At 40.9% G+C, this 22,668-nt stretch overlaps 1 protein-coding gene across 16 annotated transcripts in view; it reads left to right on the top strand.

The window, feature by feature from the left end:
* Positions 1–22,668, top strand: part of PHACTR4 (phosphatase and actin regulator 4) — a 93,999-nt gene extending 71,331 nt beyond the window's left edge. For all 16 annotated transcript variants that reach the window (XM_046660800.1, XM_046660796.1, XM_046660794.1 and 13 more), the window contains 10 exons: positions 657–821; positions 1,346–1,741; positions 5,678–6,278; positions 7,882–8,066; positions 9,048–9,201; positions 14,263–14,318; positions 15,353–15,414; positions 16,874–17,011; positions 17,615–17,691; positions 20,404–22,668. In XM_046660800.1, the coding sequence (XP_046516756.1) occupies positions 657–821; positions 1,346–1,741; positions 5,678–6,278; positions 7,882–8,066; positions 9,048–9,201; positions 14,263–14,318; positions 15,353–15,414; positions 16,874–17,011; positions 17,615–17,691; positions 20,404–20,419 (1,850 nt within the window). In that variant the 3' untranslated portion in view covers positions 20,420–22,668. The remainder of the gene's footprint in view (positions 1–656; positions 822–1,345; positions 1,742–5,677; positions 6,279–7,881; positions 8,067–9,047; positions 9,202–14,262; positions 14,319–15,352; positions 15,415–16,873; positions 17,012–17,614; positions 17,692–20,403) is intronic.

The following is a 22,668-nucleotide window of genomic DNA, read 5'->3' as shown; positions in this document are numbered from 1 at the left end:
TCTTCTACTTTAATTCATTGGCTCCTGTTACCTACAGGATTCAGTCCAGGCTGTTTCACGTGGTGTTTGGTATCCTTCATAGCCTCGCTCTTGCTTGCCTTTCCAGTCCTATCCATAACTATTTCTTATGTGCATTTATTCTCCTGCCAGACCAAACTAGTTGGTAGTTCCCAAACATGTAGAATAATCGCACGCCTTCACACATGCTATTCTGCCTTCCCAGATAGACTGTCTTTCCTCATCTTGTCATCGGTGTGGTAGGCTCTCACTCATTCTTTAAGACCCAGTTTAGCTACCACTTTCTGTACGGCTTTCCTAACTTCATTCCCACCCCAAGAGAATTGTTTCTTTTTTATTCCTGCTGCATCACTTCATCCATTAGCTCTTAACATTTAGCATTGTAATTATTTATGTATAATAAAGCTCTCTTATTCATGTAACAAGGTACCTGGCAAATAGTAGGCAATCAAATGTTTATTGGAAAAAGGAATTACTTATTTCCATTACTACTATAAAGATCTAAATAATCTAAATATAAGTAATAAGCTAAAACAGGAAGATTGGGAAAGGGATGAAAGAGGTTAGAAATCACCAACTCTTCTCCCTGTCTGACTGCGCCAGTTCCATCAGTTTCTCTTTCCATTGTGATCCTGCAGGTGGTGAGGATCCAGGGAAGTTGAGCCATGCCATGTTAAAGAATGGCCATACCACCCCCATAGGGAGTGCCAGATCTTCTAGTCCAGACGAAGGAGAGGAAGAGCCAGGAAGAATAACAAGTCTTAGGAAACCAATTCCAGAAGAGGACCCAAAGAAGCGACTAGGTAAGAAACTCTGGATTTTTTAGTTTAAGAGCCATGGATCAGACATTCTCATTTACCTCGAGGATTTGCAAGAGATTCAGGGGAGAAATAAAATTCAGAGGGAATTCTCTTCTCCTCTAGCACTTTTTCAGCTAGTGGCAACTTTAAGTGGAATCTCCGCCCTCTCATTCTTGCATTCAGAAAATACCTAAATTTGTGATTCTTAAGGACAGAAGATGTTAAATATGTGATACCTGTAGGACTTTTTCAAGGTACCCATTCCCCCTCCTCCACTCAAGGGGTTCTGATGTGCCTCCTCCAGTTGCCTGGCTCTTGTATGAAGAATCACTACCATAGCGAGCCTCTCTTACTGATTGAGGAAGTGTCGTATACCTTAAGTATGTTGAGACTGGGGAACTTTTGCCTGTAAACTAATCTATAAATTAAATAATTGATGAAGTTGACCGTAAATCTGTAGATGTGTTAGCTTTTTCAGTCTATCTGGTTATTCTCTTCCCTTTTCAATCACATCTGTTATTACACAGGCTCAACTGGAAGCCAACCTAATTCTGAAGCAGAGTCCGGTCCTGAAAATGCACCCAAACAGCCTTTACTTCCCCCTAAAAGACCCTTGTCCTCTTCTCACGAAGCAAATGAAGGACAAGCAAAGGATGCCACTTCCTCTGGCAGCACGTCAAGGTCCATCTCCTCCACCTCTACCGCCGCCACCACCACAGCACCTGCTGCCACCACTGCTGCCTCAAACCTAGCAAAAACTGTTCATTCCTCTGTCCCCCCTTCCCCAGCACCCAGGACGCTGCCTGCTGCTCCTGCCAGCACTAACACTACTGCTACCCCGAGCCTCACTCATACGGTCCCTGCCAAGCAGCCCCCTATCCCTCCCCCTAAACCAGCTCACAGAAATAGCAACCCTGTCATTGGTAAGTAAGTCTTTAGGTTTCCATTGGATTTGGTTTGGTTTGGTTTGGTTTTGGATGGTTGTGTTATTGGATAACTGGTACAATATTGATTTGGTCTGTGAGCGAGGTCATATCTCATCCCTTTGAATGCCCTCAATATAGAGAAAAGTCTTGAAAATGAGGCATATGGCTAGGAATGGAAACAGGCTGGGATCAGATATCACGAAAGTTAGGTTCAAGTTTGGGGGGATTAATATTTGAAATACAATATTTCTAAGATACTATTTATAGTTAGGCGATTAGACATGTAAAGACCACAACAGGTTTGACCTGCATGGAGGAAAGCTTTGTGTTTTTTTTAAACCTACTTTAAACTGCCAGTGCCTTCCTTCAGCATAAGCCCAATAGATAAAAAGATGATTGAATAGATGCCAGAGTAACTTGTGATTCAGTGTCTGGCATAATATCTTCATCGGGAACTGCAAAAGATATTAAATTGTCCTGATAAAATCGTGTTTTATCTCAGGTGTTAAGAATGCTACTCTTAATAAAATAAGTGGTGGAAGAGGGAAAGCAGGGAAGATAACCAGTGCATTGTATTGGTTTAGTAAATTTTCATATTTACCTCAAGTCCTATTTAGGTCTATTTTCTTCACATAGATACATACCTTCTTAGAGAATTTTCAAGAAGGGGAGGAGAGAAAGGAAGGTAGTTTTTCAGGAAAAAATGATACTAGGCTTAGTACTGCTTAAAGTTCTTGTTAATGATTGAATGGAGGAATAAAATATGCTTGTTAAATGGCTAATACCACCAAGTCGTGAGGGGCGACTAGAACCTGGAAGAGCAGGCTGAGAATTCATTGTGAGCGTGACAGCTTAGAGTAGCTTGATAAAAACAGGATGAAGGTTCTTATTATCACCCCCTTGGATGGTTAGTGGCCGTGTTGACTTCACCTTGAGGAACTTCAGAAGCTTTCATATACTTATTTTCAATGCCACCTAGTGAAGCAGGAAACTGATTTTATCTGTTATATAGTGAGGGCAATTAGAACGTGAAGAAGTTGTGACTCACTCAGGTGGTAGTTCGTGAGAGAGAGAAACTGCACATCGGCTTTTCAACTCTCAAGTGCAGACCTCTGTCCTGTACATCTGTGTTCTCACACTGTTGTCTGAAAGTGTTCTCATCACGATCACCTGGAGGGTTGTTAAAATACAGATTGCTGGGCCCTGCCCTTAGAGTTTCCGATTCACTAAGTCTGGAGTTGGGCCTGGGAATTTGCATTTCTAGTAAGTTCCCAGATGATGCTGATGCTGCATATGTGGGGACCACACATTGAGAACCACTGCTCTAAACCAGTTGTACTCCACCCTTTTCAGGGTAAGACAACATAAAAAATGGTAATATGTGTACTACACCCTGGGCTGAACCACAGAGGGCCTAAGGTAAATAGCCCAAAGCAGTAGGCCCTGTGACTGAGGGATCACCATCAGTCCATGAGAGGTCCTTAGCAGAAGGAGAAAAATAGGACCATTCACAGAGTTTTCATTAAAATTAAATAGATTTGATTTAAAGGACTATCTCTTATTCTGAAATTATGAACTTCCTAATTCTTTGGTGTTAAAAGGCTGTTTCTTTCATGAAAGGATTATGTTCATAAATAGTTTACTAAATATCAATCCTTACTTGGAAATATTAAAAATTGACAACCAGAGGGGCTGGCCCGGTGGCGCAGCGGTTAAGTGCACACGTTCTGCTTCAGCGGCCTGGGGTTCGCCAGTTCGGATCCCAGGTGCAGTCATGGCACCGCTTGGCACGCCATGCTGTGGTAGGCATCCCACATATAAAGTAGAGGAAGATGGGCACGGATGTTAGCTCATGGCTAATCTTCCTCAAAAAAAAAAAAAAGATAAAAAAAAAATTGACTACCTGAGGTTGGTTGAGAATTTCTTTATAGTCATATTGGTCCATGAAATCCAGACTCTGAAAATCACTGCTTTAGACATTGCTATGTCTGCTAACAGCCATAACAGTATTGGGACTAAGGACTAATTAGGAATATTAGGACTAAGGAAGGAGCATTATAAATAGCCAAACAGAAGAAGGGAATTTGTAACCCCTCCCGCGAACATTCTGCCATCTTTACCGTAGAACTACAGCCAGACGCCATTGTCAGGGTAGACGTCCTAGAGTTCACGTCCTTGACATCTTCAGGGGTATGTTTTCCTTAAATTACCAAATCACTTCAAACATTAAAATACTCAAATTTGGTCATGTCAAGGGTGGGTTTTGTTATAGATGAGATAGCTAACTGCAATTTTTAGAGAGGCAGCAAAAGTCCAGTCTACCCCAGAATATCTCTTTCATTGGTCCCAAATTCACATTTTTTAAATCTTTTTTGTATGTGTATGCTGTGTTTTTCTAGAAAGTCTTTTTAAAAATTTACTAATGATGAGTGACATTAAAACATTATCAGACTAACTAACCTTTTACTTTGCTGTCAGTGGAATGGGATTTAGGGCAAATAAATTTCATTTCAGAGAACCTTGAGGTTCTGCTCTCTAGGTAAGAGATATGGAACCATTTGAAAATGGTGGGACCAAAATAAGGGGTTTGGGTAGAGGGTTAGAGGCTGGTGATCAAGAGAACTGGTATTTAATTATTTTGCAAGGTTGGCCCCTGCGTGATGTGATGATCCACTTCTTAAAGGCCATTTGGAGCCCTCCAAAGGGACTTTGCTGAATCAACACCTGAGTCATTGTGGGCTTTAAGGAATCACATAGGGATATATACTGTCATGGTATAGAATAGGGGCCTTTCATCTAATAAACGTGTATCGAAGACCCACTATGTCCCAGGCACTGTGCCCAACTCTGGCTGTGCTGATCAAGGCAAGAGTTGCCACATCATCAGGGAGCCCACAGTGTAGGTGGGGAGTGGCGAATGGGGGGTTGGGCATAAGGGACAACAAGTGGTGTGAACACTAATAAAAATCAATGACAGTGGGATCCAGAGAGTAGAGCCTAATAATGAGACCTGGGACCTAGCTGAGCCCTTGTCAGTTTGTAGTCTGATCTTAGGAAAGTCACCTAACTTTTGTGGCCTCAGTTTTTCCTTCTGTAAAATAGTAAAGATAGGGTCCAGCCCGGTGGCGTAGTGGTTGAGTTCATGCACTCTGCTTCAGTGGCCAGGGGTTCACTGGTTCGGATCCTGGGTGCAGACCTACGCACTGCTTATCAAGGCATGCTGTGGCAGGTGTCCCATATATAAAAAATAGAGGAAGGTGGGCACGGATGTTAGCTCAGGGCCAATCTTCCTCGGCAAATAGGGGAGGATTGGCAGCAGATATTATCTCAGGGCTAATCTCCTAAAGAAATAATAAAGATAATCTCTTAAGTAAGGAGAATATGAAGTCAGGGATAGAAATGCACTTTGATTTCTTCAAAGGCCTTTACATTTGCTGTTAAAAGCCAAGATGTCATTATTAATCGTTTCATAATACAGAGTTCAGATATCTAGATATCATATTTGTCAACATATGGTAGCAGTGCCTGATAGTGTTTGTTTTTTTATTGCTAGCTGCATATTTAAATTTTAATGGAGTACTGTTAGACAGAAGAACAAATTTGCATTTTTTCTGTCTTTATTCATATTAACTTTATCTAGACCAAGATCAAGTCATAAAAAGTTGTCATATCTATTATCACAGCAAATAAGAAATTTCTCATCAGAGTATTAAGGTAGTGGTGTTTCTACACCTCTACATTTATTAGGCATTCTAGATATTTAAGTATAAATTTTGTTTCAGGACAAGATATCTAGGAAATGGCAAAGCCGTGAAATGGTATAATTTGCCTGAAAGATTCAGATTGAGCCCAGCTCTAATTCTAGGCCATGGGCCGGTCCCTCAAAGCATTGTAAAACCATCTTAAATTGAGATGTCGCTCTCTCTTTTCCAGCTGAACTGTCCCAAGCAATAAACAGTGGTACATTGTTATCCAAACCATCCCCACCCTTACCACCTAAGAGAGGTATCCCATCAACCTTGGTACCCACCTCGGAGTCTGCTGCTGTTGCTGCCACTACAAAAGCACCAAGTGATCAGAGAGAGAAGAGCACGTGCTCTGTGGGCTCCGAACCACTGCTGATGATCCCACCTCCCTCTCCATCCCCCCCACTGCCTACTCATGTACCTCCAGAACCCCCACGGTCCCCTCCCTTCCCTGCTAAGACTTTTCAAGTTGTGCCAGAAATTGAGTTTCCACCTTCCTTGGACCTACCCCAAGAGGTCCCCCAGCAGGAAGATCAGAAAAAGGAAGTACCTAAGAGGATGTTGGACCACAGCTTTGGGGAGCCCCATGTACCCCCCAGACTGCCCCCAGTCCCACTGCATATTCGAATCCAGCAGGCCCTCACCAGCCCACTTCCCATGAGTCCTCCCTTGGAGGGCTCTCATAGAGCTCACTCCTTGCTCTTCGAGAACAGTGACAGCTTTTCTGAGGACAACAGTACCCTGGGTCGGACGAGGTCACTTCCTGTCACTATTGAAATGCTGAAAGTGTGAGTGCCTTTAAAGCTTGCCTCTTTTTTCCTCATCTTTACTCTTGGTAGCCCTTCTTGGAAAAAACTACTTATATAAAGAAAATGTGAAGAAATTTAAAGTAAGAAGAATACTCAACAAATAGGACATGTTCTAGAATTTAGACTTTGTTTACCCTCCCGATTTCTCTAACATTGTTTTCATGGCAGAAATTTCCATGATGATACAAAACTTTAATTTTTTGTACTTGAAACTTAAAACCACTATTTTTTTTATGTAATACAAGGGAAGCAGTGTAAACATGGTGCTTAAGAGCATTGACCTTGGAGTAAGATAGCTCTGGGTTCAAATCCCAGCTCTCCCTCTTATTTACCAGCTTGTAGCAGTGTATGTTACTTATCCTTTTCTGCTCTTTAGTTGTCTGATCTGTAAAAAGGAATAACACCTACCTCATAGGCTTGTGAGAATGAAATTAGACAAATCTGAAAGCACTAGTTCCTGGCACATAACCTTGGTAAGGAGGGACAGAGGGAAGTCTAGAGAAAAAGAAGGGAGCTCTGAAAGAGAGCTCAATATTTCAGTCCCCCAGACTGGAACCGGTCCTCTTGTTCTCTCCCTCCTCTGTCCCCAGACACTGAAACTGTTCACACCAGCGTTGGTACTTATACCTACTTTGTCTGTCTTTTAAAAATTCAGACAAATTGTGACTGAAGATTAACACTTTTTGGCAAGTTGGAGATTTGCCTTGCTGACTAAAACAATTGTTAGAGAGTTGTTGCAGCATCCTACTTGTTGTTTTGCCATAATCTTTGCACTCACTGGTATTGTTGCTTTCACATCCTGAAAGAAGACAGGTTAGGAATTTGAAGTAGACTAAGTCATAGTTTTATGCCTCTGGAGAATAAACAGGGAACGTTAGTTTTCATTTTTGCTTCCTTGGATTAGATTATCATTTTGTCCTACTCCATTGTTAAACCAAAGGAAAATGGCTTTTTCTCCCCAAATCCCCCCAGTATGTAGTTGTATATTCTTAGGTGTGGGTCCTTCTAGTTGTGGCATGTGGGACACCGCCTCAAAATGGCCTGATGAACGGTTCCATGTCCACGCCCAGGATCCAAACCTGTGAAACCCTGGGCTGCCAAAGCGGAATGTGCAAACTCAACCACTTGGCCATGGGGCCAGCCCTGCCTTAAATTTTTTTATTTAATATCTTCCTTGAGCCAAGTACAGTGTTAAATGCTGTGTAGTCTTCTTTAATCAGACCAAAGCAAACTTGCATTTCACATGTAGATCATCAGGGCCCTGTGTGCCAGACACTAGTGCATTCTAGAATTTGTCTATTTCATTCTCCCAACAAGCCAATGAGGTAGGTATCATTCCCACTTACAGAAAAGTTAACTAACTCACAAGCTAGTAAATAAGTTTGTAGGGCTGGGTTTTGAACCCAGAGCCCTTTAGACTAATAGCTGCTAAAAAGTTTCTTGGCAAGGTTGTTAAAAGTTAAGGGAAGAAATGATAAATTATTTCATTCATGGAATTTTCCAAGTTATTCAGTACTGTGCCTTGCGAATGATTTATCCTTTAAGTTTCTAGAAGGAAAATATAATTCTGTTAATTTGTTAGTCCAGACGATGAAGAAGAGGAGGAGCAGACCCACCCACCCGCGTTCAGTGAAGACACTGCATCTACCTCAGTGGTCCCGAAGCTACCGCAGTGTCTGCAGGAGGAGGAAGAGAAGGAGAGTGATTCTGATTCAGAAGGTCCTATTCAGTACCGAGATGAAGAGGATGAAGATGAAAGCCATCATAGTAAGAAAGGGAGGAAAAGCAGAGGAGAAAGTTCCCTTACAGATACAGCTGCTTGCTGGCTTTAGCTAGTGTAAGATGCATGGAAGTAGGCGCCCTCTCCCATCGAGTCCTCTGGCTAACTGATGTTGGAAGCCACCGTGAAGGACTCTTGTCCTTGCTATTCCCGCTGTTAGAACAAGCCAGTGAGAGGGAGCCAAGTTGGTTGAGTCATTCAGGTTTTTATCTGTTTGTTTTGATTTAAAAAATTATTTACTTTGATGGTATTAAAGAATGTGGAGTAGAGGACAGTTGATATTTGGGCGATGTTGAAAAGACAAAAGTGATGCTCTCCTTCAGTCTAATGAATGTCTTGTGTTCGTGGGGCAAAGAAGAAAACCATGTTCATGTACACAAATCTGCAAAGAATGGAATCGTGGTTCCCAGAAGTGGGAAAGCCACTTTAAGGATAGGAATCTTGGGGCCGGCCCAGTGGCATGGCGGTTAAGTTTGTGTGCTCCGCTTCGGTGGCCCAGGGTTCACTGGTTCAGATCCCAGTTGCGGACCTACTAACTGCTTGTCAAGCCTTGCTGTGGCAGGCGTCCCATATATAAAGTAGAGGAAGATGAGCACTGATGATAGCTCAGGGCCTGTCTTCCTCAAAAAAAAAAAGAATAGGAATCTTATGAGGGGTGTTAGTGTGACTGCCTTTACATTGTAAACCAGAGACTGTCCGTACTTAACTTCTCTCTCCTCAAGCAGCTCTTACTAAGGAGAAAAATGTAGAGGACTGGTAGAAGGGAAAAGATGTTTAGCCCATCCGAGTCCATCTGGCTGAAAGGAGTTTTAGATGTGTTCAGCTGTACCACCACCTGTATGTTAGCTGGATCATTGGAGGCCAAGTAGAAAGCTGGGAATTATGATACTGTTTGTTCAGACTCTTGCCTAGCTCCAGGTGAGGTTGAGCCTTAAGCTTCTACGTTTTTTTCTTTCCCTTGGGCAAAGGTGCTCTGGCCAACAAAGTGAAGAGGAAGGACACATTGGCAATGAAGTTGAACCACAGACCCAGTGAACCAGAGTTGAACATGAATTCTTGGCCTCGAAAAAGCAAAGAGGAGTGGAATGAAATACGACACCAGATTGGGAACACACTGATCAGGTAGGCCTTTGCTTAGAATAGATTGATTTGATTTGATGATGCCACTATGTGTGTTAGAGTCTTACTTTGTGGTGGAGCATTCATTTATCTTTTTTTTTCCTAATTTTAGAAATAGCATGATTTTTTTGTTTTTTGGGTTATTTTGAGGAAGATTAGCCCTAGGCTAGCATCTGCCACCAATCCTCTTTTTGCTAAGGAAGAGTGGCCCTGAGCTAATATCCGTGCCCATCTTCTTCTCCTTTACATGTGGGATGCCTGCTACAGCATGGCTTGACAGGTGGTGCATAGGTCCACGCCCAGGATCTGAACCAGCGAACCCCAGGCCACCAAAGCGGAACGCACGAACTTAACCACTATACCACTGGGCCAGCCCCAGAAATAGCATAATTTTTAAAAATACATATTCTACACAGTTGAGTATCTTATAGGAATTTGGAAATTAAGAAACTAGATGGCTCTGAGAGCTTTAAAGCATGAGATAGACATCTCTCACAGCTTTATACCATAAGATGGACATAAATCTGGTTTTTTAAAAGTTTCTGGAGAATCCAGGTGGTTCCCAGGACAAGACTTCTCTGTCATTTATCTGGTTGCTCAACCATGAGGTGCCAACCCAATTAAAGATTAAACCCATATTTTTCATTAGATTTGTTTCACATGTTCCATATAACTGCCTCCTTTCAAAGTGCTAGTATATTTTTCAAGTCAGCTGGAACCAAAAGCATAGAACTGAATGCAGGCCAGCTTCCTGCACATAATATACATAGAGTCCAGGTATATACACAGATGTTTGCCCAAATCATATCTTTCTCTTGGTGGAGTGAGGAAAAGGAGGTGGAACTCCTGGTATATTCCTGACAAAATAATTAACTAAGGATGTCCTTTAATTAAAATATATTCTCCTCTTCTCTCTCAGACACCTGGCTTTGTTATTGGCAAGTTGGCAATCCTTTTTTTTTTTGCTGGGAAAGATTCGCCCTGAGCTAACATCTGTTGCCAATCTTGCTCTTTTCTTCCCCAAAGCCCCAGTGGATGGTTGTATATTCTAGTTGTTGGTCCTTCTGGTTCTTCTATGTGAGCCTCCACCACAGCCTGGCAACTGACAGACAAGTGGTGTGGTTCCAAGACCGGGAACTGAACCTGGGCTGCCAAACCACTGAGGATACCAAACTTTAACCTCTAGGCCATCAGGGCTGGCTTGGCAAGATGGCAGTCTTAACGCAGAACTGTGGCCTTCTGAGTGTCAGCAAGAGACTATCAAGATTAGGAATTAGTGGGGCCAGCCCCGTGGCTGAGTCATTAAGTTTGAACACTCTGCTTCGGCAGCTCAGGGTTTCACTGGTTTGGATCTTGGGCACAGACCTAGTACTGCTCATCAAGCCATGCTGAGGCAGCGTCCCACATAGCAGAACTAGAAGGACCTACAACTAGAATATACAGCTATGTACTGGGGGGCTTTGGGGAGAAAAAGGGGGAAAAAATGGGATTAGGAATTAGCTAAGAATGGGGATCTTTGATAATAGGTTTCTTTCTTTTTCTTTTTTCTTTTTTTCTTTTTTCTTTCTTTCTTTTTTTTTTTTTTTGCTGAGGAAGATTCGCCCTGAGCTAACATCTTTGCCAGTCTTCTTCATTTTGTATGTGAGTTGCTGCCACAGCATGTCCACTGACAAGTGGTGTAGTTCCATGCCAGGGAACCAAACCTTGGCTCCTAAAGCAGAGCATGCCAAACTTAACCACTAGGCCACAGGGCCACCCTGGTAATAGGTTTCTTTTTCCTTTACTGCAGAGCTAGTTGCTTATCTTTGAGTGTTGTTCCAAAGGTCCTAGTCTTAGCAAAGCTTTTTGGATGCCAGCAATGAACAATCTGAAATTGAAATCTAAAAATACAAGAGATTAACATTTACAATAGCAATTTACAATACCATAAAAAATTCTGTAAATGTTTATGGATAAATCTGACAAAAGATTGTGTAAGACCTATACAGTGAAAAGTATAAAATGCTGCTGGAGAGGGAAGGGCCCCATGGCCGAGTGGTTAAGTTCACACGCTCCACTTCGGCAGCCCAGGGTTTGGCTGGTTCAGATCCTGGGTGCAGACATGGCACCACTCATCAAGCCATGCTGAGGCAGCATCCCACATGCAAGAACTAGAAGGACCCATAACTAAAAATTTACAACTAGGTACCAGGGGCGCTTTGGGGAGAAAAAGGAAAAATAAAATCCTTAAAAAAAAAAAATACTGCTGGAGAAAGTAAAGAAGACCTAAATAAATGGAGAGAAATATGGTATTCATGGGTCAGGAGTCTCAGTATTATTAAGATATCAATAGATTCAATGCAATTCCAATCAAAATACGTCCCAGTAGGCTTTTTTTCTTAATTGAAAACTGATTCTGAAATTCTTATGGAAATACAGAGTACTTAGAAAATAAACAAAGGAATTTTGAAAAAGAACAGGGTTGGAGGACTAACACAGTCTTACTTTAAGACATATTATAAATCTGAAGTAACCTAAACAGTATGATATTGACATAAAGATGGATAAATCAATCAATGAAACAGAAGAGAGCCCAGAGGTAGACTTTCCATATATGTACAACTTATTTTTGACAAAGGTGTATAGACAGTTTCATGGAGAAAGGATAGTCTCTTCAACAAATGGTGCTGGTGTGAAAATGACTTCAGTCCATGCTTTGCATCATATGCAAAAATTAACTCAAAGTGGATCATAGACTTATATATGAGAGCTAAAACTTCTGGAAGAATATGGTTTGACAAAGATTTCTCAGATACAATTTCAAAAGCGTGATTCTTAAGAGAAAAATATTGATAAATTGCACTTCATCAAAATTTAAAATTTTTGCTCTTTGAAAGACACTGAAGAGAATGCAAAAACAAGCCATAAACTGGGAGAAAATACTTGCAAATCGTGTATCTGTTAAAGGGCTTATATCTAGCGTATATGAAAAACTGTCCAAACTAAGTAAGAGAACAGACACCCCAATTTTAAAGGGAAGAAAGCACAAAATTTCAATAGACACACCACCAGAGAAGATACACAGATAGCAAATAAGCATATGGAAAAATGCTCAACATCATTAATCATTATGGAAATGCAAATTAAAACCCAATGACATACCACTAGGATACACAATTTAAAAGACTGGTAACACCAAGAGTTGCTGAGGATGAGGATCAGCTGGATCCTCGTACACTGGTGGTGGTAATGTGAAATAGTAGAACTACTTTGGAAAACAACTTGTAAGTTTCTTAAAATAAATCAAACATATGATCCAGCTATTCCATTAGCCATTATTTGTAATAGCCAAAGAAAATAGAAGCAACCCAAAGATCCATCCAAAGGCAAATGGATGAACAAATCATGGTATAGTTATGCAATGGAATACTACATAGCAATAAAAAATAATGAACTATTTATAGTGCCACAACTTGGGTGGATCTCAATAATTATGTTGAGTGAAAGAAGCTAGACAAAAAGAGTACATACTGTATGATTTTTATATAAAATTTTAGAAATTGAAAACTAATTTATGGATACATAAAACAGATCAGTGTTTGCCTAGGGGCAGGGAGGTTGAAATTACAAAAGGAAATGAGGAGATTTTGTGGAGGAGGGTGTAGTGGGTAGAGTTGTGTCCCCAAAAAATAGTCTTAACCTCTGGTACCTATGAATATGACCTGACTGGAAGGAGGGTCTGGGCAGATATAATCAAGTTAAGACGAGGTCATACTGGATTAGGGTAGGCTCTAATCCAATGACTGGTGTCCTGGTAAGAGGAGGGAAATTTGGACACAGACTCACAGACACAGAACACTATGTGACAAGGGAGGCAAAGGTTGGAGTGCTGCATCTACAAGCCAAAGGACACCAAGGATTGCTGGCCACCACCAGAAGGTAGGAGAGACACATGGAATGAATTCTCTCTTAGAGCCTTCACAAATCAGCAGCCTTGCCAACACCTCGATTTTGGACTTCTGGCCCCAGAACTGTGATGGAATAAGTTCGTGTTGCTTTAAGCCCCCCAGTTTGTGATAATTTGTTCTAGCAGCCCTAGGAAGCCAGCACAAGGCAACGCACATGTTGATTATCGTGATTGTGGGGGTGGGTTCATGGGCGTATATATGTGTCAGAACATCAAATCATGCAGCTTATTTATACCTTACTAAAGCTGTTTTCTTTTTTAATAAACATTTTAAAAGGAATGTCTTGTTCAGAGGAACAAAAAAACTTTGAAATACATAAAGTTGTAAGTTTTGTATAAAATGGGGCTTGGAGTCCTCTTTGCAAACAACTAAAGAGTTGTAGTTCATGTACTTCAAATACTGTCTGAGAATATAAATTACAGGCAAGAAGTGAATAACTTTCTGATTCCAGAAATGACAAGCTGTGGTTGGTGACAAACATCTCAGAACTGTGGATGAGGGGAGAAACTTCATCACATATTTCAGAGAGAGGACAGAAATTAAAATCATAAAGTTACAGAATATTACTCCAAAAGAGACAACTTTAAATTCCAGTAGTTCCTAAACCACTGGCTTAAAAAACAAAGGAAGGACTTCAGAGTCTTATGGGAAGCACTGTGAAAATATATGTATAAAATCTTACTCCTCATCATGGCTTCCTGAATCAGAATTTCTGTTAACCTGCCTTGAGGATCTGTGTTTTTAACAGATTTGCTTAAGGAGCAAACCTGTTTTGGACCCACTTGTCCTTTTACAGATGAGTACACTCAGGGTCTAACTGACCTTTTTTGTGGAAATAGGGCTTGTTGACATCAGAGCTACAACTAGAATACAATCGTCCTGTTTGCATGTATGATTCCTTTTTATATTGTTAATATCTTTATTAACACTTTCAATGTGAAAATTGTTTCATAAACAGTGAATCATATACACAAATGAAATGTCAAAACAGTCTTAAAATTTATTGATGTCTTACTAGTGTAGGGGCTAATATCAACTAAGACCAAAACAAATCTTTATGAACAGGATTGGGAGGTTTAATATAGAAAGTACTCTTATTTTTAAATCTCCTTTTCAGACGATTGAGTCAAAGACCAACACCAGAGGAATTAGAACAACGAAATATACTACAACGTGAGTCCAGCTATGGAAATAAAGTTGTACAGATTTTCTGTGTATATTTCTGACTTTAATATGCATAACAGAGAAGAGAAGCATTTTCTACAGGAGCCAAGGAGAGAGTGTTCCAGCCAAGGAAGGACTATTCGTATTTTCTCTCCTGAAGGAACAGAGATCCCCCAAGCTTGCTTTCCGAGATATCATGACATTGTTTAGTGTGCTGGACAGTCCACAAGTTTTGTTCTGATGTTCTCTCAGTGTCCCGAGATTACCGTGGGCATTTGAGGGGATTGGACAGTGGGTGGTAGTTGCTGCCCAACTTTCCTCTGTCTTCAGGGAAGTAGGACGGTGGCTGTGCAGTTGGAGGGGACCTGCCTGTTCTAGTGGAATCTGAGGGCTTGGGCCCAAAGCAAATCCCAAGTGCAGCTTACTTCCCCTCTTTTGCATCTTTTAAGACTTTTATACCTCTAAAGTCACAAAATAGGACTGTGTATTTAATTTGCTTTCTGTGTACATAATTAACTCCCTGAAATAGCACTCTAATCTAGTACAGATTTGATTTGATTTTTTCCAGATTACAGGGTGAAAAATTGGCCTTGAAAACCTCCACACTGTAGAGGATTAGGCTTTGTAAGGTTACTTGCGAGCATGCGCAGTTTGACCAATCCGTCTGTTCTCTCATCACTATTTGAGTATATACAACTTTGTCACTTAGTGAATTTTAAAGTGTGGGAACCTTTTCAGGCACATCACAGGAAACCTAGTGTGATCTCCCTTCTTAGTGGTTACTCCTGAGCATTCAGAATGTAACCACTTAAAAATGTGAAGAGCACTCTTAGCTCACGGGCAGCACAAATGCAGGCGGCGGCCAGATTTGGTACCATAGTTTGCTGACCCTTACTCTACGTATTTGACTACAGCAGTTGAGAAGAAAATTGTCTTGATTAGCCATCCCCAAAGTTAGTATTTTATTCTGACTTGTGGCCTGTAAGAAATGTCTAGGTATAATAACTGTAAAGTTTGATACTTTTTCTGACTTTGTACTGTAGCTAAAAATGAAGCTGATCGTCAAGCAGAAAAACGAGAGATTAAACGTCGGCTCACCAGGAAGGTACGCTGTGCAAGTGTTTGGTTTCAGTCCATCTACTGGCTACATGTCTTATATTTGAATAACCTGTTTGGAAAGAAATGAATTTGATTTGAATTGCCATAGCTTGCTATGAAAATATAATACATAATACAAATATAGAAAACAACACTGCATTATGAAAAGCATTCTTTTTTCATTTATCCTATTTAAAGAAAGCCTGGCACAAGAAGATTCTCAGTAAATGTTTGACTAGATAAATTTTGACCTTTTATTTGGTAGACCAGGGATTTTGCCGTAGGCTCCAAAATCTGTTGAAGTATAGAGACAGTAACAGGAGAAGTGTGTGGCGTTCAATTTTGCAAAGCAAACTGGTTGTTTTCTAATCAGGGAAAGAACTGAACTGACCCTCAATAATACCTGAAGAATACGAAAAACCAACTTGGATTTTCTCCTTGGTCCCAGATCAGTTAGGGTAGACTCTTTTCTGTACCAGACCTTTGTTAGCTTTTAAACTCTGGGATTAATCCTTTTTCCTTTCCTTCTGACCATAGTGGTTTGTGCTGTAATTGCCTCTGAGTTCTCTAGACATTTCTTAAAACTTATAAGAATCCCCAGGAGAGTGAAGCATCTAGACATCTTCTTCGTGATTTCTCCCACTCTTCCTCTTCCCTAGGAACAGAGGGATTATCTTTGATGGATTGAGGGTAGCTAGAGGCCATGGCTGGACTTAGTGCCTTCAGGTTCAGCAGGTGACCTGATTGTGCAACCTTAAGTCATCATTTGTTACAGAATCCGCCGTCTTGGGCATTGATTGATATTGAAATTCACCCTTAGTATTACCCACTAATAGATACTGCTTTCGTATTAAATGCATTCACTTTCTAATGTATTATATATGAATTTATAGCCCTAACCCTTTGGCTACTCAAAATGTGGTCCACAGACCAACAGCATTGGCATCACCTGGGAACTTGTAAGAGATGCAGAATCTCAGGCCCCACCCCAGACCTGCTTAATCAGAATCTGCATTTTAACCAGATCCTCGAATGATTTGCATGCATGTTAAAATTTGAGAAACTCTGGTCATACTGGTTATACTGGTCTGTAGCAGTGGTTCTCAATCTTAGCTATGCATTAAGGCACTTAAAAAAAACCTTTTTCTTTTTGTATCTATATGAGATGACGAATGTTAACTAAACTTTATTGTGGTATTCATTTCACAGTATATGTAAGTCAAATCATTATGCTGTACATCTTAAACTTACACAGTACTGTATGTCAGTTATATCTCAATAAAACTGGGGGGAAAATCCTGACCCCCAGAATCTCAGGAGTTGGACTCAGGGATTGCTGGTGTTTAAGGGTCCCCAGGTGATTCCACTGTGCAGCAAAAGTTGAAGCCCTGGGTTAGAAGCAGTTTGAACACGTGATTGATGCCTAATCCCTGGCCTTGTGAACTAAGAGACTCCATTTCTTTCAGCTCAGTCAAAGGCCAACTGTGGCTGAACTGCTTGCCAGGAAGATTCTGAGGTTTAACGAATATGTGGAGGTAACAGATGCTCAAGATTACGACCGACGAGCCGACAAGCCTTGGACCAAACTGACCCCTGCTGACAAGGTTTCTCTCTGTTGTCTGTCTGTCTTTATTTGAAGGATGCAAGACACTAACTAGAAGGGGAAACCATAACAAAATTTCTGCTTTTGATATAATGTTAAATTTCTAATCAAGATACAAAATGCCAAGACATACAAACGAAAACTTTATACTAATGACTCTCCCACCAAAACTGAAAAAAAATGGAAATCCATACTACATCACAGAGTACAAAAATCTGGAAGGAAATAAAACATATTTTTAACAGTAATTATGTTTGGGTGGTATATATTAGTAATTACCCATGTTTCACTTTTATAAGAGGAAAAGCATTTTTACATGCTGTGGAAACTATAAGCCACAACATCTCTTTTAAGGTCTTCAAGTGTTTTGATTTAACTGGAGACCTTGGGTTTATTGTAAGATGAATGGTATCAGGGAAGGTGCTGTGCATCAGGCTCAGAGCTTCGCCCAGTATGTTGACCCAGCTTCTTTCTTCCCTCTGGGTTGCCCACTGTGGGTTGCAGTGACTCACAAAGTTAAGCACAATAGAGAATAGATGGCAGATCTCATTGCTATACTATAGCAGACAGACGATGCTGAAACATTTTTATTTCTGTTCCATAGGCTGCCATAAGAAAAGAGTTAAATGAATTTAAAAGTTCAGAGATGGAGGTTCATGAAGAGAGCAAACATTTTACACGGTAAGACCCAAATACTGTGAGCTAAGTAGAGCTCCACAAAAAAACAAACATATCAGGGGGCTGGTCCCTTGGCCGAGTGGTTAAGTTCGCGCGCTCCGCTGCAGGCGGCCCAGTGTTTCGTTGGTTCGAATCCTGGGCGCGGACATGGCACTGCTCATCAAACCACGCTGAGGCAGCGTCCCACATGCCACAACTAGAAGGACCCACAACGAAGAATATACAACTATGTACTGGGGGGCTTTGGGGAGAAACAGGAAAAAATAAAATCTTTAAAAAAAAAAAAACAAAAAACAAACATATCAGAGTTGTTCCGATAGGAAGGACTCTAATGACATTGTTAAAAGGAAGACACTCAATGTTGATTGCAAGAAGACTACATTAAGAGAAAGGGGTGAGAGCTAAGAGGCAATAGTAAATGCCTATACTGAGTGGCATTATTTGTATATTATCTTATTTAATCCTCGCAATAAACCTGCAAGGTGTGTTAAGATCCCTGTTTTATTCGTGAACAAACAGGCTCAGAAGGGTTAAGTAAGTTGTTTGACTTCCTGGTAAGTTGCCGAACCAGGATTTGGAGAAAGGAATGAATGACTAAAAAGCCACTGGGTGCCCTCTTCCCTATACCGCACTGTCCCAGGTTATGTGTGAGGAAGTTGTTGCTGAGTTGGACAAGATCTTGCCCTCTCTGGTTTCAGTTCTTGCTAGCACAGTTGATCTTACCAATTTAGTGTATAAACTTCATTTTAATTAGTTGTCTTCATGAAACAAGCCAAGAAGTATTTTGATTTGGAATTACTCTTGTGATTAAGGACCCACCCAGTACCTAAAGAATCAGCCAGCTACAAATAGAATCAATGAAAGTATCTAGGGACTCTCAGAACATTTATAAAAAGAGGCTAAATGAGAGAAGATGTAATGCCACTTACAGTTTGCTGTAAAAAGAAGGACCAAGCAAAGTTGGAAAATAAAATATTGTTAAACTTTTTTCCACAATACAGACAAATGGTTATTTTAATTACAGAATTTTGTTGTTCTGAATTCTGACAAAAGTAGAGAAGGCAAATTCTTTGAACAGCAAAAACCATTCAGGGTGCTGTAATATGAACTCAAATAACAAATCATACTTACCAGCAAGGAGATTGTAGTCTAATCTGGAAAAAGACCTGTGTGTTACTAAATGTAGTACAATCAGTATGATGAATGCCTCAGTCATTCTGAGCCCCGATTCTGTCAGGTTTCATATCCCAGCTCCACCGTCTCCTAGCTATGTCAGTGTCAGCTTTTTTAATTGTTATTAGTAATAGTAATAAAGTAGTATAGTGAGCAACAATAAAGGAAACAGTCATAGAGAAGGTGACATTTAGGCTGGATCTTAAAGTATGTAAAAGAATTTATTTGGACGAGGAGGAGAAGGAACATTGTAAGCAGAAAGACTAGCTTTAGCAAGGCAAAGGGAGGTAGGAAAGTGCATATTGTTTCTGGATAACAGAAAATGTAGCTTGGGGCTGGCCCAGTGGTGTAATGGTTAAGTTTGCGTCCTCCACTTCAGCAGCCTGGGGTTCACAGGTTCAGATTCAGGGCACAGACCTACACATGGCTCATCAAGCTGTGCTGTGGCAGTGTCCCACATACAAAAAAAAAAAAAATAGAGGAAAATTGGCAACAGATGTTAGCTCGGCGACAATCTTCCTTACCAAAAAAAACGGAAGAAAATTTAACTGGAGCAGAGGACATATGGGGGCATTGTGAAGATGAGACCAGCAAGATGGGTTATGGTCACACTTTGAAGAGCTTTGACTGTCATACCAGGATATTGGAACCACTGGAGTTCTGTGTATTTCAGAATGAGCTCTGGTGGAGCTATCTGGGAAAGGTGATGTGGAAGGATGAACAGACTAGCAGTAGCAAGGAAACCTGTCGGGAAGTAACTGAAGTAGCCATAGTGAGCCTACTGGTAGCTCAAATCAGGAAAGTGATGGTGAGAATACAAGAGATTTGAAAGACATTTCAAGCATAGAATCAACAAGATTTGTCAGTCTTCCTAGTAGTCAGAATGACTCTTAGATTTCTAACTTGTGGTTTTTGAGGTCTGTGAAGTCAAGAAGGAGTTCAGGTGAACAGTTTAGGCCATTTATTCAGTAAATATTTATTGAGCACATACCACATGATAGATACAGTGTGAGGTGCTTGGGATGTAGCAGGGAGCAAGGGTAAATCCCTGTCCTCAAGGAGCTTTTATTCTAAAAGAGGAAGGCACACAATAAACAAACTGGAGAATAAATTATATATGTTGAGTTTGACGAGCCGGTGAGAAGTTGAGGTGGAGATGCCTAGAAGACAGTTGGGTATTCAGCCTAGAGTCCAGGGAGAAAGCAAGGTCTAAAGATACAAATTCATGGGAAAATATAGTGGTTCTTAAGAGGAAATTGTTTAGTATTTAAAGGGTGGACAGCAGAAGATGAACCAGGAAAGCATATTGAAGAAAAGCAATTGAAGAAGAAGGAAAACAAGGACAAAGATAGTGTTACAGAAGCTAAGAAAAGAGAGTTTCAGGAAGGAAGAGGGTCAGGAGTATCCGAAGCTACGGGAGAGTCAGACAGAGTGGAGGAGAGGCTGTTTTTTTAAATTAGAACGTAACATTTAATTACTATTAATATAATAGCAGCAAAGCAATCTATAGTATCTGCTAATGTTTTTTTAATCATGTTTTAGCTACCATCGTCCATGATGTTGACGTTTGAGAGAGGAGCTAAATAACCCCCCGAAACAGGGCTGCTTTGCTGCTTCGGTCTCCAGAGTGACGTGGAGGGAACTTCAGCACTTCCGGCACAGCCAGAATTGAGTCCTCTGGGCTTTAGTTCTGGGATGAACAGCACTTCTATGAATGTAGCATTTCACTGGAACGGATTCTCATGTGCTGCCTTGGGCAAAGCGAAACACTTCGTCAGTGCTTTTGAACCTTTTAATATTGCGGCATACTTGAGGGCGTCTTCCCTCACCAGCCACCAACGTTCTGGGCCACGTGCAGGTTCTGAGTTTGATTGGCTTCACCGCCCCCTTGTCCCAAGATGACTGCCTGTGCCATGGCACAGTTTGCACCGTTAGCCTTACCCTCTCTGTCCTGGTTGTGAGACCCACTTGTGTAGGTGCTAAATTCCAGCTATCCCATCCAATTGATGGTGGAGAAAACCTTCTGGAGGCCCCCAGCCTTCTGGCAAAGGGGCCCCACCTCCGGGGGGAAGCCTTCGCACCACGCTGGCATGTCAGTTGAAAGCGTTGCACCACACCTCTCATAACAGCAATAGAGCCCTCTTCAGGCAGTCCGGCCTGAGAGAACCTCGGGATCTGACATGTTCTCCCTTTTTGGCACAAGACATCCTGATTTTTATTTGAAAAATAAAAAAGGATCCTGAAGAAGTGATGGGAACTTAGATTTTTCTTGTCTGCTCAACAGTCAGTGGCAACCAGATTCCAAGTTGGGAAAATGAAAAAGCATGTGTTTTTTCTCTGTCAAAACCAAAACCAAAAAAGGCCTTTATGTTAATGCCACCTTGGCAGAAAACTAACTCATGGCTTAGATTTTATAGGCTGTTGTACTTTTGTGGTACCAAATGATACTCTAGATCATTCGGACCAATAAATGTGTTCTCCATAAAGCAGAGTTGTAGCAACTCTGTGGGAGCAGAGTGTGTGCTGTCACCACCCACACCTCCAGCCAGAATCACAGTAAGGTCCTAGGACTGTGGGGTGCTAGATAGGAAAAGGCATTTGGAGAAGCACTTGACCCACTGCTCCCCTCTCCTCCTGAGTGCTGTTTGCCCTCTCCTGCTGCACTTTCCCTCTTAAGTCCAAACACTTGGCCTCCTGCTGACCCTCTCTGGCAGCTTCCACCTCACTCAGCCCTCCTCTTCCAAGCTGTAGCCAGAGTAATTGGTGCCTGGGTATCGGCTCAGCCCCATCCCTTTTTGTATTTGTAATATATATTAATATGATTTCCTAAAACAGAAGATTCAGTTGCTTTCTTTTTTATTGAAAACTATCCAGCCTCACTATTTCCCTCTAATTCCTATCTACACTAAGTGGAAGAAAAATAATAGTTTCTATTTAACTAATGAATGTGGCTTTTTCCCTTTATTTTAATGTTCAGAAAATTATGGCTATTTCATAGATTTGTCTGATTTCTTCCACAGTCACTGTTCTATATGCAATCTTTCGGTAGATTTTTCTCTTCCTCTCCTTTCATGTCCATGTAAGATTTACTGAAAAATCAGAATATCAGGTCAAAGCAAAAAAGCTAAAGTGACCTTAAAAGGCAGTGTCTTCTCTGTATGGGGAATAGGCAGGTATTTGGATTTCTCAGTGACTGTCAGATGCTTTACGGTTGGGAAGATAGACTGAGTCCATGTCTCCTTAGAGCTCATTAACATTTGGTACAACTAAGGGAAAATAAGTGACAGTTCTACCAAATTTCAGAGGTCTATATATAAGGTGGCCCCACATTGCCTGCTAACTTGACTTCTTCTGACCGTTCTGTCTTGTTGGTTTGGAGACTGCTCGGCTTATGTCAGTATTCTCTGTGGCTTGAGATGACATTTCCATCCCTTCCTAGACTGCCTTTCTTTGCCTTCATGTGCCAAGCTTGAAACAGGATTTGATTTCCTGAGTGACCTGTCTGCTTTCGATGTGCCACCAAGGAATCTAGTTCATCTTTCATCTCATTCGTGTTCTTTTGAAACAGGATACTTTGGGGGTCAAGTCTTTTCAGGTGTTTATATATATATATATATATATATATAAATGATTTTGTGTTCCCTTCCCATGTAAGTAACAATTCACAATCATAATGTAAAGAAATAAAAGCCCAGTGTATTGTACTTCACCCTGATGTACAGAATCTCCTTGTAAAATAAATAATTGCATTGTATATCAGTCTTCCTATCAATATTAATTATTAAAGTATTTTAGAATTTAAAAAAA

Source organism: Equus quagga, chromosome 5 (genome assembly GCF_021613505.1).
Source record: "Equus quagga isolate Etosha38 chromosome 5, UCLA_HA_Equagga_1.0, whole genome shotgun sequence".
In the NCBI taxonomy this organism is placed as follows: domain Eukaryota; kingdom Metazoa; phylum Chordata; class Mammalia; order Perissodactyla; family Equidae; genus Equus; species Equus quagga.
This window is presented reverse-complemented; position numbering and strand designations above follow the sequence as displayed.